Here is a 17,506-nt window from a genome sequence, read left to right as displayed (position 1 = left end):
TAGCTAAGGAAGAAAGCCAAAACATGTGAGATGTGAGCTATCTTTTAGATTTAAATATCAGTTTATGAAAATGGATGTACAGACTTTACAGAGATGTAAAAAGGTAATTCTATGACTAATTGCCAAAGGAATTATATAAATATTAAGTATTATCTACTAGAGTTTAGAGGATGAGGTAGAGATCACTGTGATCTGGGATGGCCAGGAAAAGCTTGATAAAGGAGGTGGGATTTGTGCTGAGTCTTATAGATGGGGGTCAGAAGGTGCAGAAGTATATAGAAAAGGAGCAAAGATATAATCTGAAAAATGGTGAGAAATAAATGCTATAGTCAGGTATGCTAGAATATATACCTCCCCAAAGCCAAAACTAATTTCATGCTCTCTACCCTTAACAATTTTGCAACAGGAAGCTAGGTGGTACAGTGGACAGAGTACTGGGCCTACAGTCAGGAAAATTCATCATCTTGAGTTCAAATCTGGCCTCAGACACTTACTAGCTGTATGACCCCAGACAAATCACATAACCCTGTTTGCCTCAGTTTCTTCATCTGTAAAGTGAGCTGGTAAAGGAAATAGCAAACCACTCCAGTATCTTTTCAAAGAAAACCCCAAATGAGCATGACTGAACAACATAAGATTACCAGCATTTTATTATAACCCCCAACTTAGTCAGGTTTTATTCTCTCTCTCCTCAAATTGTTCTACAATTCTGGAGCCCCCCTTGACTCCTATCATACCTAACATTGTATTTTACTTGTCTGTGCATATGTAATTTTCATGGTACTACTGCCACCAAGTAGAAGGTAAGGCAGCTATTGGTCATTTTTTATCTTTGTATCAGAAGGGACTTACACAAAGATTTAGTGAGCTAGAAGGGTCCCTAGAGGCCACCAATCCAGTGTTCTCATTTTACAGGGGAGGCATTTAAAGAATGTTTGTTGAACAAACCAGATGTAGCAGAACTAGGCCATGAATGTGCTTTTTCTTTTTTTTTTTTAAGCATACTGAAATAACTTACTTATTTTAAATCTTCCCTATGTTAAAAGATCTGTTCAGTCAGCCAGCCACTCCTTAACATTAAAGTTCAGTCTAAAAAAAGAAAGGTAGCTCCATCTAGGGCAAGAAGCTGGAATAATGAATGATGGATGAAAAGGAGGCAGTGTGGAAAAACAGAGGGAGACCATGTGAGCCAGATGGTCCAGGTTCTAGTCCCAACATGGTTTCTAATTGGCTGCATGCTTTTGGGCACTGGGCACGTCAGTTATCCTCTATGAGTTCCAGTTTCCCTATCTGTAAAACGAGGGGGGCTTGGATGATCTCTGAGGTCCTTTCCAGTCCTAGCATTCAATGTTAAAATAAAATTGGATAAAGTATGCATGCATAGTACATTGCTAACCTTTGATCAGCTTGATAGCAGGCAGTAGGGTACTCTGTGCACTATTAACAGCACATAATTTAGGGCTTATTCACTGTTTAAGATTATTATATCTGGGTCTCCAGAACAAACTCAGACCACAAAATTTCAAAACTAGAAGGGATCTTAGAGAGTCAACAGTCAATTCATTCACTTATGCAAGAACTGTCCTAAGAATTAGGTATACAGAGATTAGATAGATAGATATATGAATAAACAAATAGATAAATGAATGAATAAATGAAATATCCTCTGCCCTCAACCAGCTTAAACTCTTCTGGTGTACATGAGTACGCCAATGAGGAATTACAAAGTAATTTCACAAGGGCTCACTATTATTCCCTCCAAGATCAAATACACAATCTTCCATCAGCTTTTAAAACCCTTCACTAAGTGGCTCCTTCCTACCTTTCCAATCTTCTTATACTTTACTCCCCTCAGTGGACAACTATGTGCCTATTCACTGGTTCACCTGACATTCCCGGCCCCCTCCAATGCTTCTCTCTTCCTCCTTATCTCTACCCTCAGATCTCACTTTTAAGCAAGAGGCCTTTCCCAGCCCCCCTTCCCTAATGCCTTCCCTCTGAGATTATCTCCGATTTATACTCTGTCTCTGTCTGTCCCTCTCTCTACATATATATGTATGTATATATAGATACATATGTCTGTATCTATAGCTATCTATTTGTATTTATCTATAGAGATATAGATAAATGGATGGATCTCATGTGTACCTACTTTTTTGCATGCTATCTCTGTAATTAAAATGTGAACTTCTTGAGGGCAGGCACCATGTTTTCATTTCCTTGTATCCCCAACCCTTAGCACAGTGCCATACATAGTAGGTGCTTAATAAATGCTCACTGAATGGTGATGATGAGGGAGCAGGGAGAGAAGGCTTCATGTAGAAGGTGGCGCTTGAGCTGAGCCCTGAAGGAAGGCAAAGACTCTAAGAGGAAGTGAGCAGCAAGGAGTTCATTCCAAGCTTTGGGGTGGGGAAGGAGGAGGAGAAAGCCTGTGCAAAAGCAAATATCATCTATTCTAGATGAGGGGTTCCTAATCTCCAGTTCATGGATAGATTTGAATAGGGAAAAGAATCTTAATTTTCACTAACCTCTAACTGAAATTTAGCATTTCCTTCAAGGATTCAAAAGCGTTATTCTGAACACAGGTCCACAGGCTTCACTTAACTGCCAAAGAGGCACATAACAAAGAAAAGGTTTAGAATGTTGATGTGGACCTCATCATTTCCAGATAAGAAACTTAGGCCCAGAGTTGAAGCAAGTGGCCCAAGATCTTGAAGCTAGTCTGTGGATTCCTGCCTTTCAGAGAGGTCAGAACTCTCTGCTCAGCATCCCAAATAGAAAAGCTGCTTCCTCCTCCTTTTCTTCTTCTTCTTCCTCCTCCTCCTCTCCCTCAGTGTAGATGAAACCTGAAGCCATTATGAGTGGAGGCTCCTGGGGTATAAGCATTGCTGACACAAAGGTACCACCAGCCACAGTAAAATAAAGGCAAAGATTTTCAGTTTAAAGTCTGGCCTGCAATTTCCTTAGCAGCAACAGCTTTGAGAAACACAATAAGTTTACTTCCTGAGTGCTGGTAGGAACTCATTTCTGGCACAAAATCAGTCTGCTCCAGGGGCAGAACTGGAACAACTTTTCTTCAGAAGCCTTGTTTGGGGGCTGGCCGGGTGACATGGAACAATAAAAGGAATGTTTAAACAGGAGTCCTCAGTCCAAATTTTGATTCTGTCTCTATTCATTGGGTGAATTCTCTGGATCTCAGTTTCCTGATGTATAAATCAAAGGGATTTGACCAGAACAACTCCAAGGTGATTCCAGCACTAACATTCTGTGATTTTACATGTTGTCCTCAGCTTCATTTAGAAGGTAGGGACAAGAGCTTCAAGGTTCCAGTTACATTTAATGTTGTACTCAAATTCTTAAAATCCCTCTCGAAATGATACCATTTCATTACCATTAAAGTCTAGGTCCTACCTTTTTTTTTTCCTAGAGCCTGTCTCCCAACTTTGCTCTTGTGGACTAAAAATAATTAGAATTTATTCTTTAACATAGAATTTAGTAGTTTTCCAAGTGCTGTAACGTCCATGTTCTCATTTGAGCAGAGGATTGGACTACTAGTATTTCCAGAGTTAGAGGGGAACTGAGAAATTAACTAGTTCTAACCCTTGCATTTTACAGATGTGGGCCAAAGGAATGAAGTGACTTAGCCAGTCACACAGCTAATTTGTAGCTGGGTTTGGCCTGGAACTCTTGGCTCCCAATAATCAACAACATTTCCACTAGAGCTATTCATCACCTGTTTCTAAATGTATCCTTAAAAGGGATCTTTTAGCATCACAGATTTGGAACTGGAAGGAACTTGGATTTACAGTCAAGAAGACCTGGATTTTAATCCCCATTTTACCACTTAATAACCAGAATGACCTCGGGCAAGTCACTTGAACTATCCCTCCGTCTTCTCAACTGTAAAAGTGAAGGGGTCAGACTAGATGACTTCTACGATTCCTTCCAGCTCTAAGATATTCTGAGTTTATGATTTCTTCAGCCCCTTTATTTTTCAGATGAGGAAACTGAAACTCATCGAGATTAAGTGATTTAACCCAAGGTCACACAGGTAGAAAACAGCAGGATGGGAATTTCAACCCTGGTTCTTCCTTTCCAAATCCAGCTCTCTCCGAACCACAAGAATGAAAGGTGTACATGAATTAATGCTATGGGTGAACAGCCAACCAGAAAGGACACACACAGTCCATGCTCACACGGATAGAATCAATTTGGCTAGATGTAAAAAGTTAGAGCTTCATACATTCAGTGGATCCTTGTTTCTAATCTTGCTTCAATTACATCTAGGAGGTGCTATGTGTATTAACAAAGAGCAAACGCTTAATGCGCATGAATCCAGTTGCTAATTTTAAAAAGTCACCGAATGTTAAAAAGCTGGAGGGAATTTCGGGAGACCATCTAGTACAAGCCTCTGACATAGACCTCACCTCTGCGCTGACCTCTTTGGCCCCCTGCCGGGACTCCCCCCTCGCCGCCCCCACCCCTTCCAGGCCACTCACTTGCGATGAGCAGCCAGGTGGTTGAAGACGTAAGTGGCGGGGATAGCGGAGAGGGACAGCACGAAGACTCCGGTGGCCGCCGAAGCGCTCATCTCCTCCGGGGCCCCTGGGGGGCCTTCACCGCATCCCGCCCCCGCCGCTGCCGAGTCCGCCTGGGCGCGGCCGCCGCCGCCCCTCGCTTCCTGTAGCGCCCCGGAGTCCCCGCTGTCGAGCGCGTCGGCTGCCTCCTCCCCTGAACTTGACCGAGCTTCCGCCGGGGCGCGCGTCTCCCCGAGGCGCCCCACCCAGCCTGTCAGCTCCGGCCCGCGAGCCGCGGCGTCCCCGACGCCCAGCTCCCGGGGCGGCTCCAGTGGCCCCGGCCAAGGGCGCACCATAAGCTCGAGGACACTAGTTCCAGCCCCACTGGCCAGGGAAGAGACCCTCCCTCCTCTGGGGCGAAGACAGCTGCGGAGGAGAACGAGGAGCGCAAGGCTTAGGACGGGGCGGGGCCGAGAGAAGGAAAGGGGGCACCCATGCTGAGCCTGAGCCAGCCCTAGCCCCTAAGCAGTGCCCCGTGCCCTGCGCTCTCTCCAAGGCCCTCCGGCCCCAAACCCCTAGCAGCGCCTAGCGCCCCACCTTTCAAATCAGTAACTGAGTTTTTGCCATTCGGCCCTAGGAAGGAAAACACCTGAATCAAAAGCCAGGCAGGATAGGTAGGAAGATTTTAACCTCAAGCGGGGCCCTGAAAGGTTAAGTAGTCCAAAACTCAGTTACCAAGAATACCCAAGCTGAAGACAGAATCTGAGAGGTCCAAGTTAGTGGTAGACTAGAACCCAGGTTACTTGACACCCCCTCCCCCATTCCAGTTTTCTTTTCACTCTAAGTACTTCAAGCAAGCTGCCTCTTAGTATCTGGGGGACTCCTATGGTTACCCCACAAAAGCTACCCACAAGTGGGCCTAAGCCGAATTGTGACACATTTGAAATTAGTTCTGGAGCTTCTCACTTCTCTTCAGTACCTGACCCCCAAATCTAGAACTGGTTTCCTTCATGCTCTGGCACTGAAGGACTAGGCCAGTTCAACTTCCTTTCCAAGGTCTGTATCTGAGCATAAGCCTCTTCACACTCTCTTGTAGTAAATTAACAAACATCCTTTCCCATCCTGTGTTCCAAACCTATCCTATCCCCATCCCTTCTACCTATCTTGGATTCTTCTAATCAATCTTTCAGAGCATTTCTAAGATTGTTCCTGTGAAAATGGGTAAGGACTTGTCATCCCCTTCTAGCTCTAAATCCTATGGCCTCCCTGACCTCATAAATTTTAGAGATATAAAGATCACGGATAGAGAGAGAGCTGGAAGAAAAAGACCCCAGATGTCATCTGTTCTTACATTCTCTTTTTACAAATGAAAAAATGAGGTCCACCATAAAAAGTGGCTTGCCCAAAGCTACACAGGTCATAAAGAACCCAGCCTTTGGTTTCCTCATCTAGCACTCTTTCCACTGTACTATGCTAGTTTGTTTTACAGATAAGGAAACTGAGAACTAGAAAGCAAAAGTGATTTGCCTAAGATCATACAGATATTAAATACTAAAGTTGGAATTCAAATCCAGGTCCTCTAATAGAATTCTTTCCCCTACATCATATCAATCTGTTTCTCTCTCTTCCCTGCACACCAAAATCAGATTAATACTGCTGGTTTCCTTATAGGATCAAGCTAAACTCAGCCTGGTATTCAAGGCCACAAAGCTGGCCCTTCCCTATCCAACCTCAAGTTCCACTGCAACCCTAAATTTACTCTGTGCTTCAGTCATTCCAATCATCCTACTGTCTCCTGCATACCTGTATCATAATCATTGCCACCTTTCTGTCCTTAATCATTGCTGCTTTCCCAGTAGGTAGTGGGAAGTTATCGCCAGAGAAAACAGTATGAATTGTACTTCTTTGCCCATCTCAAATCCTTCAGGGAGGTCCTATTCAATTCCTATATCTGCAATGAAAGCATCCTAACCAGAGCCAAGCTATGGTAAAGTTATGTACTTCCCCCCTTACAGCTGTGCAAATCCATAGCACTCTGGATAGTGACTAGAGAAAAGGTCTCACTGTCTCTGGCATCTCCCCTTTATACTGGGAATTCCAATCCGGAAGAGAGCTCTAACTTATCTCACACTGTAACAAAACATTGGAGATAATAATTGCAGAGCTAGGTGGAATTGCCAAGTTTTCCCTGTAGTGGCCAAATCCTGATCTTCATCTCAGAAGCTGAATCAAAACTAGTCCAGCCTCTAGGGATAGAAGAGCAATGTAGCATACCTTCAACCCCCATGACATTCCCAAGACCTCTGTCTCCCCATGCCCACTATTCAGAAGTATAAGGTATGAGATATAGAGGGATCCTGTCTTTGATTTTTCACAATCTACTTTTGAAGGAAAGGTCTATATACTTTTACTTATTCCAGCCTCCTTAATGATTTTTTTTCTGTTTACTCCTTCATTCAGTGCTTTCTTATTTACCTTAATCTTATTTTCTATGCCTTAAGTGTTGGTGGTTTGTAGAGCCTAGCATTTTGCTGAATTTGAAATCAAGTCAACAAATACTGAAATGCCTACAAGTTGATAAGGTTTGCTGTCCCAGAGGTCCCTTAAGATAAAAGTATGTTGAATGAACAGAGGTACTGAATATTGGCTAGAGAAGAACAAGTTACTTCCCCTTGTTGAATGTTTTTTTTAGTCTCAACTCTTCCATTAACCATTTGTGTAACTTTACCTTCTTTGGACCTCAGTATCTTCATCTGTAAAATGAAGTGTCTGGTCTCAATTATCTCTCAGGTCCTTTCCAGTACTAATGTCCCAGGATTCTTTGATGCCATGGCTGGCCTGCTTCCTCTCCAGGCTCACCATGCCTTGGTGACATTTCCTTTCTCCAAAGGCTATCAAGCCCCAAATCTTACTGGTTCTTGATGGAAACTAAGTAAGATGCTACAACCACATTGTCTGTTTTTGCTTAACTGAAAAAGAACTTACACAGTGATACAAGTATTAGGCACATACCCCAAAGAAATCAAAGAAAGAGAAAAAGGACTCATTAGTACTAAAGAAATTACAGGAACACTTTTTGCTGTACCAAAGAACTGGACAAAAAATGGGTGCCCATCAAGTGGGGAATGATTGAACAAATTATGGTATGTGAATATAATGAATTATTATTGTGCCAAAAGAAATGATGAAAGGAATTGGTTCAGAGAAATCTGACATGATTTATATAAACTGATACAGTGTGAAGTGAGCAGAATCAGTAGAACTATTTAAACATTGATGTTGATGAACTGTATGTACAGAATGAGACATATATTTTCAGACACAACCATTATAACACAAATTTGTTTTGCTTGACTTGTACTACAAGGGAAGGCTCTTGTTTGGGGAAGGGAAGGGAGAAAGTAGTTGGCTGGTGATAGTGATGCAAAAAAAAAAAAGAAAAGAGAATGAAATGTTTAAAAATACTCAAAAGATCAGTAGGAATGAGCAAGACAATGTTACTACACGTTAAGTTTAATATGCACATTAGAAAATAAGCTGTATATAATAGATGCATAGTTTTATATATAATCCCCATTTTCTAGCCTTTGCATATGAAAATGATTGTTTGTTATGATTTTCTAGTTCATAATTTTAAAAAATTCAAATTAAGAAAAGACCAGCAACTTTGTTGTGCTACTAATACATTTGTATTTTAGCAACAATAATTTCCTTGCTTATGGTTTCAAATGGTTGATCTGAGATTCTTAACTTTTAACATTCTATGTCTCTAATTCTATTTGTCTGTTTAGTTAATCCATTTTTTCCTCACTTAATAAAGAGAAATTGAATTAGCTACTTCACAATAGAATATACTCTCTATCCAGGAACAGAGATGATGGTTCTGCCTTTTTTTTTTTAAGTTTTATTGATGCTTTTGTTATGGCAAAATTATTTCTGGTCTCACTCCATTCCCAAACTCCAAATACAAACAAATTAACTCTACTTTGTAACAAAAACATTTAAGAAAAACCAACAGATACAAGACTGTATCTGAGAACATATGCTACATTCCATATCTGAGGTGCCCCCACATTTTTGATAAAAGGAGCAAGATATATCTTCAGTGCTCCTGAAATAAGATTTGTCATCATAATTAATCAGAGCTATACTGCCTTTTAATGTTGTTTTCTTTTATATTATTATAGTCATTGTACATATTGTTCTCTTGGTTTTGCTTATTTTACTCTGTATCAATTCATACAAGTCTTCTTATGTTTCTCTGAATTCCTCATATTAACCATTTCTTATGGAGCAATAGTATTCCATTACACTTTTTATTATGTACCTCCTATGTCCCAGGTAATGTGTGAGGCTCTGGGAATTCGAAGTAGAAAAAAATGAAGTAATTTTTACCCTCAAGGAGCTCATAATTGATTAAGGGAGACAACACATACATTTACAAGAACATACAAAATAGAGGGCAGCTAGGTGGTGCCATGGATAGAGCACCAGCCCTGAAGTTAGGAGGACCTGAGTTCAAATCCAGCCTCGAACCAAACACTTGACACTTACTAGCTGTGTGACCCTGGCCAAGTCACTTAACCCCAGTTGCTTAAAAGCAAAAAAAAAAAGAACATACAAAATAAATATATAGTAATTCATGAGAAAGCAAGACTTAGCAGCTGGGGAGATAAGGAAAGACCTCATTTAGAAGGTAATGCTTGGGAAGAGCTTCGAACGAAATTTGAGATTTTAAGAGGCAACAATGAAAAGGTAATACATTCCAGACATAAGGGAGAGCCTATACAAAAAGTACAGAAACATGAGGTGGACTTTTATATGACAGAAACATCAGTAAGACCAATTTTTCTGGACCACAGGATGGAGAAGAGTAACATAAGTCTGAAAAGGTTGGTTGGAACCAGGTTGCAAATGGCTTCAAATGCCAAGCAGAGGAGTTTATATTTGATCATACATATAATAACAGTTTACTGAGTTAGAGAATGACATGTCATAATTTGTTTATTCTCTAATAGATAGGCAACCACTCAGTTTTTTGTTGCTACAAAAAAAATGCTGCTATGAATATTTTGATATATAGGGGGGATTTCCTGTTTTTGAAAGCTTTGTGGTTTATGCCCAGTAGTGGGATTATTGGGTCAAAGTGTGTGAACAGGTTAATCAATTTTATTGTATATTTCCAAATAGTTTTTCAGGAGCTGGATCAATTCACATTTCCACCAATATTTTATTTGTGCAACTGTTTTGCCACAGCCCCTGCAACACTGACTATTTCTATCTTTCTATCATCTTTGCCTCTTGGAGAGATATGAGGTGAAACTTCAGAATTGTTTTGATTTGTATTCATATTATTATTAGTGATTTGGAGCAATTTTGAATAAAGTTGTTGAGAGTTTACAATTCTCCTTTTGAAAACTGTTCATATTTTTTGACCATTCACCTATTGGGGAATTATGCCTTTTTTTAATAGGCTGCTTGTTGACCCTAGTTGAAGTTGGAGATATTTACACAAATGTTTAAAGTGCACCAAGACAGGAAACCAGCTCTCTAAGATACAGGCTACAGAGGAAATTCTCAAATCAAACATATAACAAAGGAGCTTTAAAACATTGAATCAGATAATGTTGTTATGCATATTTAACAGTTTCTTCTTTATAATTACTGGGGAATAAAGCGTGTGTACCCTCTTAAATTATTTATATTGATGTAGTATAAATATATAGAAATCAACTTTTAAAAATCATATGTAGTATCAATTTCTAAACCATTATCCTGGTGTTAAATGCTTCAATTGAATGATCTTTGGTCAAAATTATCAATAATCTCTTAATTGTCATATCAAATCATCTAATGGCTTTTCATCACCACCTTCTCCTAGATATTCTCTCCTCTCTGAGTGCTCTTGACTTGGCTCTGTCTTGGTTCTCCTCCCACCTCTCACTCCACTTTGCTGGATCTTCATCCATGTCTCTGCTGCCAATTGTGGGTATCCTCCCAAGTTCTGTTGTAGGCCCTCTTTGCCCTTCTCTCTATGGTCTCTCATTTGGTGATTTCATTAGTTCCCATGGGTTCAATTACCATCTATATACAGATTATTCCAAGATTTCCATATACTGTCTTAATATCTCTCCTTAATCCCGTCCAGCATCACAGCCACCTATTGTATATTTTGAACTCAGTGTCGCACAGGTAATTCAACCTAAAATGTCCAAAACATAATTCATTCCCTCTCCCCATCCCACCCTCAAGACACTTTTTTTTTAATTTCACCACTACTGGCCAGAACATCATGATCCTTCCAGTTACCTGGATTCACACCCCCCATATTGTCCTGACTCATTTCCCCTCACTCCACCTATCAGTTGACAAATCTTGTAATTATTTACTCTCCAACATCTCTTGAATATGTTCCCTTCACTCATTCACCACTCTAGTTCAGGCTCTCATCACCTCTTGCCTAGAATATTGTAGTAGCCTCCTAATTAGATCCTCTACTTTACATCTCTCCCACCTCCACCTCATCCTCCACACACCTAGCAAAGTGATTTTCTTAAAGCAAACACCTGACCTTGTCACCCTGTTTCCCTCCACTCAATAAATTCCAATGTTCACCTTTCACCTCTAGGTTCAAATATAATCTCTCTCTTTGGCATTTAAAGCTCTTTACAACATGACTTCTCCCTAGCTTCCCAGTCTTACTGCCCATTACAGCCTGGTTCCCCCACTCACTGAAAATGCCTTCTCCTCTAAGGCTACTTTGCATGTACATTTTTTTTTTAGGAATGATAAGTTCCTTTTTTTTTTCCTTTGTATCCCCAGTACTTAGCATAGAGTCACATAGTAAATACTCCATAATTGCTTTTTGATTGCCTGATTGATAAGGTCCATTCTTAGGGTTTTTCTGACTTCCAGAAGCTCAGTAGTAATTTAAAAGTCATGGTAGCTTGTAAGTTAAATATTTTGCTTCTTCACATGAGGGAGGAAATAAGCATTTATTAGGCACCTACTACATACCATGTAGAACTTAATGCTCTACACTATAATCCCTTTTGACCCTTATAACAACTCTGAGAGGTAGGTGCTATTATTATTCACGTCTTATAGTTAAGAAAACTGAGGCAGACAGAGGTCACTTGACTTGCCCAGGGTCACACAGTTAGTAAGTATCTAATGCCAAATTGGAACTCTAGGTCCAGTGCTCTGTCCGCTGAGCAATCTATGGATCAGTGACTTCAGGATTAAACCCCAGGCTCAGATTTGTACTTCCATTAGGGAGAAGCCAGGAAGTATCTTTCATCTTTTTTACAGTGAAAAGACACAAACCCACCTAGTCACACCCAGGAGTCAAACCAACCAGGCTTACTGAGGAGTGAGGAAGGGACTGTTTCATAACAGAGGGGTATTTGTCCTGGCCAGTGCCTTAGGTAGCTGCTATAGCTCTTACAAACTGCTTGCAGTTGTAATGTTGACTACTGAACTGAGCCTTGCTATGGAATCCATTTATTTCTTATTATAAATTGAAGCCAACAGTATATTTTAGGTTCTTTCCCTCTCTAGTAGGAAAAAATATTTGTATTAATCATAATGCCATTTATAATTTCATTGAAATATATATTCACTCCTTGTGACCTTTAAGCTTGACCATGAAAAATTCTACTGAAGTTTGTTCCTCTCCCCAATCCCACCATAGCCCACTAGACAGGCTATGCCCTTCTCTCCAACCCTAAAATAATCCTCATCTTTTCTTCTCCTGTAATTCCTGGTGAATATGAACTTATCATAGAATTTGGTGTAACTATCAGTTTGTTCACAAAAGATCAAGTATGTAAAGAATGCACCTAGACCAGGGGTTCTAAACTTTTTAAAAAATATTTTGATGACTGTATTTCAATGTAATTTGTTTCCTTTGTAATTCTACGTATTTTATATTATGGATTTAAAAACATGACTGAAGAATCCTTAGGTTTCATCAGACTGCCAAAGGGGTACTTGAAATAAAAAAGGTAGAGAACCCCTGATTTAGACAAAGGCCAGAAAGCCCATCCCATCTGAACAACCAGTTTAGACCCAGCAGAGATTTCATCTGCTATGGGGAAGCAAGTAGGTTTGGTGCCTTGGTACAAAGAGAATCCCATCTGTACAAGACTTTACTTAGAAGTGTATTCTAATCTGACATTAGATGTCTGAAAATAGGAAGTGCAAGGAGAAGGAGAAAAGAAAAAAATAACCTGATTATTAAAAAAATCTGCCATTTGGTTGCTGCTAAATTATGAAAGCTAAAGAGAAAGGCAGCTAGGAGATAACCTGAGACTAGAGACCAGAAGAGTTGGGAGGCAGCATGGGAAATAGATACTAAATCTAAAGTACCTTGGATGAGGAACTAGGGCTCTAATCCTAGTTCTGTCACCAACTAGATTGTTACTGTAAACAAATCTCCTCATCTATTCAGGCCTCAGTTTCTTTACCTGTAAAATGAAGGGGTTGGATTAGATGACTTCTGATGTCCCTTCCAGTTCTAACTGTATGTTCATTTTATTATAACCAGAATCATGTGACCAACCATTTGGTGGTGTGTGGTTTTTTTTCCTAAGTAGAGTTTAAGAGAGAAGAAGAGGAGATGGAAAACAGAGCGGTTGTAGAGGCTAAGGTTTCCATGGACATAAAGTCTTTCCAGAAATATAGACAGCCAAAAAGTAAGCTTTCTTATCTGGATGGAGAAGGAGATAGGGCAAAACAGGGAAATGATAAAGGAGGTAATTATCTTTCTTCAGTACCCTAGAGGTAGCATAATTGGCATTTTTCTTTGCTCCAAAGGGATTACAAGTGAACATGTCTTAATTAAGTAAAAAGATCCCATGTTTTTTCTCAGGACAAAAAAATTATCTAGTGTAGAAACTTACTGAGGTATAAAAAAGTAATGGAAGGGATCTAAGCTTCTAGCCAAGGGAGTCAGCTCCAAAACTTACTAGTTGTATGACATATAACCTTTCTGAGACATAACCAACCTTTCTGAGCTTCAATTTTCTCATGTGTAGGGGAGCAAAGGCTGATAATCCTTCACTTTCTACTTCCCAGGGCTCTGGTGAGAAAGTACCTTAAAATACTTAAAGCATTATATTTAAATTATTATTATTATGAAATTTTAGAGCCAGGAGGCCCTGTAAAAATCACCCTGTCTAACCCCCTCGCTTTTCATGTGAGAAAACTGAAATCCAGAAGGCTTAAATGACCTCTGGTTTGGAACCAAGATCTCGTAATTCCCATTCCTGTTATTTATTCCCTAACAAAATGCTGCCTCTTGTTTCATTAAAGCTGTTTCTACACTAGCAAATACTTTCTAAGTCTGGTTTTAACAAGTATTTTTCTCATTCAGTTCTTTTTTTTAACATCTCAAATGTTGATTACAGAAGAAAATATTTCTAAATAGAAGTGAACATTTAGTTTTTGTTTAGTCATTTCCAACTCTTTGGAACCCAATTTGGGGTTTTCTTGGCAAAGATACTGGAGTGGTTTGCCATTTCCTTCTCCAAGCCATTTTACAGATGAACAACTGAGGCAAACAGGGTTAAGTGACTTGCCTATGGTCACAAAGCTAGGAAGTGTCTGAGGCCAGATTTGAACTAGGAAGATGAGTCTTCTTGACTCCATTCCTGGCACTCTATCCACTGTGCCACCTAGCTGCCCTTTTTGTAGATGGACCAAAGGTTTTAAGAAAATTTTCATCAATTGCTTTTCATTTGGGTAAACCTAATGATAGAAACAGTTGCAGATATTTACATAGACATATATATATATAAAATAAAGAAGGTATTTGTGTTTGGGAAATGCTCTTTTTACAAAGAGTAAGTATAGTTAATTACTCAAGAAATGTTTTTTAAAAAAAATATTTGAGGGCAGGTAGGTGGCACAGTGGATGGAGCACCGGCCCTGAAATCAGGAGGACCTGAGTTCAAATCCAGCCTCAGACCAAGCACTTAACACTGACTAGCTGTGTGACCCTGGGCAAGTCACTTAACCCCAACTGCCTAAAAAAAAATTTGCCATTCTTCCCATTGTATATAGGTACAACATGGTAAACACCCACCACTAAAAACATGAATAAATAAATAAATAAATAAATAAATAAAATAACCTACCCCCCCATTCACTTTTTCTTTTCAGTCAGTTTTGTTGGTATAAGGGACTCCAAGTGTGAGAAATTCCTTCATTGCTGCAAATTTGCAACTCTTATGTAACTTCTAGTCTTAGTTGCCTGGGAAACTGAAACCTTGAGCAATTTGCACAGAATCACACAACTAGTGTATGTCAGAAGCAGGATTTGAACCCACTTGTTCCAGATTCTAAGGCTGGACCTTTATCTTTTTAGCCCATATTTTCTCTCTTCTATTTACTTAATATTGTTTTATTAGTGTGCCAATACACAATCTGGAGATAATTACAGGAGGTAACTACAATTTTGTTTCAAAGTATCCATATTCCACAAGTGGGAGTAATAAAACAAACTCTAGTGGTGTGGTCAAGCATGTGTTCCTACAGACCCTCTCATAGAAGGACTATGTTGGAATTCCAGATTCCATCCTTACCCTCCCAGAGTTGTTGGATTTCTAAGGAGGGGGAAGGTTGCAGGGAAAAATATTGGCTTTTACCCTAACACTGCCACATTCAGCACAGATCAGTGAAGGAGCAATCATTGAACCATCTAGCATACTGCCAGCAATTCCATCCACTGTGCTAACAACTCAAGCTTATATTTTCTAAGCTCTGCTCCAAGTAAGTGAGTGATCAGTGAGTGAATAGCCTAGCTACATTTACTGATAGTTCAAACATACCTCTCCTCATCCTCCCTTGTTTCTATCTCATTATCTCTTTCATATAAAAAGCCAACTACATAGGTTGAGGGAGGTGTGGCCAGACAGAAGTTTGTGTTAAAAACAAACAAACAAACAAAAAAACTAGTGATTTTACCCAATTTCATATTCAATATATTAACAGCTTAATGTGGTGGCCAAAAAAAAAAGCAAATGCCAATTTCTTCACTCTAAGCCAGAAATGAGGAGGCTCCCACCTCTAGAGTACCAGTGAGCTTTGGGGACAACATTTTAGGAAGAACACTGACAAGACAGAGTGTGTCTAGAGGAAGTTGTCTAAATCAAATGAATAGAACTAGGAATAATTAGCCTAACGAAGGAAAGACTTGGGGCAGGAGAGATGGCATAATCACTCCTAGGCTCATAGATTTAGAGCTAGAAGAGATCTTAGAAGCCATCTAATCCATTCTCTCATTTTACACATGAGGAAATCAAGGCTTGGAAAGATTAAATGATTTGACCAACATCACACAGGTGGTAGGTGGTACATGGGGTGTTCAGGGAAGACTAGCGCCTCTGGTGTGAGGGCTTGCTCAGTCCTTTTCAGGGCTGCTCATCCACCTTTGGTATCCACCTTCACCCAATTTGTAAAAATAAGAGCCATTCCCCAGTTGACAAATGGTCACAGGATATGAACACGCAGCTTTTGGAAGAAGAAATCAAAGCTATATATAGTTATATGAAAAAAACTGTTCTAAATCATTGATTAGATAAGAAGAATTATTATTAATAACCAGTGATTTGGGGAGATCCAGAGTTCCTCCTTTTTCTAAAGTCTTCATTTTAAAAGCTCAGTCTCTGAAAGACACTGCTGGTAATGAGATTCGACTAACTTTTTTTTTCTTTCTTTGGCGAGGCAATTTGGGTTAAGTGTCTTGCCCAGAGACACACAGCTAGTGAGTGTTATGTGTCTGAGAGGTCACATTTGAACTCAGGTCCTCCTGACTCAAGGGCCAATGCTCTATCCACTGCACCTCCACCACCACCTAGCTGCTGTTGGATTAGCTTTCCTAACAATCATCTTTAGACCCCATCCAGGTGGGGAAGCCCATTGTGTTCTACTCAGGTTTCAGTGGGGATAAATTCTTTGACTAAGTTGCCTAAGGCTGGGTAATTTAGAAGTAAAAGACATAATCAATGTTCACTAGAATACGTCCAGCCCCTCATTGTAATATTCACTCTCTCATTAATTTTTAACCAATCAGAGTTGATTGCCATCCTCAGAACACCCCTCTTCAAAGGGCAGATAAGCCATAAACCTGCCACCATGACAGTCTTTGGCATTAGAGAGTGCCACTGGACTCTTTTATTAATAACATGCTAGCTGTATTAATAAAATGATTAAATTATCCAGAAACTATGTCTCTTGAACTTTTTAAACATCACACAGAGAAATGCATATTAAAACAACTTTCAGGCACCATCTTACACCTATCAGATTGGCTAATACGATAGAAGGGGGAAATGACAAATATTGGAGGGGATGTGAAAAAATTGGTGGAAGTACTGGTGGAACTGTGAACTGATCCAACCATTTTGGAGAACAATCTGCCCAAAGAGTTATAAAACTGTATGCCCTTAGACCCGGCAATAAATACCACAATTAGGTCTGTTTCCCAAGGTGATCAGGGAAAAAGGAAAAGAACCTCTGTGTTCTAAAATATTTATAGCAGTTCTTTTTGTTGTGGCAGAGAACTGGAAATTGAGGGGATGCCCATCAGCTGGGGAATGGCTAAACAAGTTGTGGCATATGATTGTGAATGGAATACTACCACGCTGCAAGAATTGATGAGCTGATTGACTTTAGAAAAACATGGAAAGCCTTGCATGAAATAATGCAGAGGGAAATGAATAGAACCAAGAGGACATTGTGTACAATAATAGCAATGTTGTTGGAAGAGTATTTGAATGACTAAGCTATTCTGAGTGATACAAACATTCAAATCAACCATGAAGGACTTATGAAGGAAAATACTATCTACCTCCAGAGAAAGAACTGATATATGGAAGTATGTAGTATGTGGTTCCATACACACACAAACACATACACATATACATATATACATATACATACATATATACATATATATACATACACATTAGATATACATATATCTA

General features: G+C 39.7%; 1 protein-coding gene across 3 annotated transcripts in view; it reads right to left on the bottom strand.

Moving 5' to 3' along the window:
- Positions 1–4,943, bottom strand: part of TM6SF1 (transmembrane 6 superfamily member 1) — a 40,889-nt gene extending 35,946 nt beyond the window's left edge. For 2 of the 3 annotated variants that reach the window (XR_013485284.1, XM_020966224.2), the window contains exon 1: positions 4,500–4,943. Coding sequence is in view for 2 of the 3 variants with exons in the window: in XM_020966224.2 (XP_020821883.1) it covers positions 4,500–4,873 (374 nt within the window). In the remaining variant the exon portion in view is untranslated. The remainder of the gene's footprint in view (positions 1–4,499) is intronic. The other variant, XM_020966234.2, reaches the window with a different exon arrangement.
- Positions 4,944–17,506: the final 12,563 nt, after the last annotated feature.

The sequence above is a fragment of the Phascolarctos cinereus genome, unplaced genomic scaffold (genome assembly GCF_003287225.1).
Source record: "Phascolarctos cinereus isolate Bilbo 61053 unplaced genomic scaffold, phaCin_HiC Scaffold_3;HRSCAF=262, whole genome shotgun sequence".
NCBI lineage: Eukaryota > Metazoa > Chordata > Mammalia > Diprotodontia > Phascolarctidae > Phascolarctos > Phascolarctos cinereus.
The sequence above is the reverse complement of the archived record's forward strand: the minus strand, read 5'-3'. Positions and strand labels throughout refer to the sequence as shown.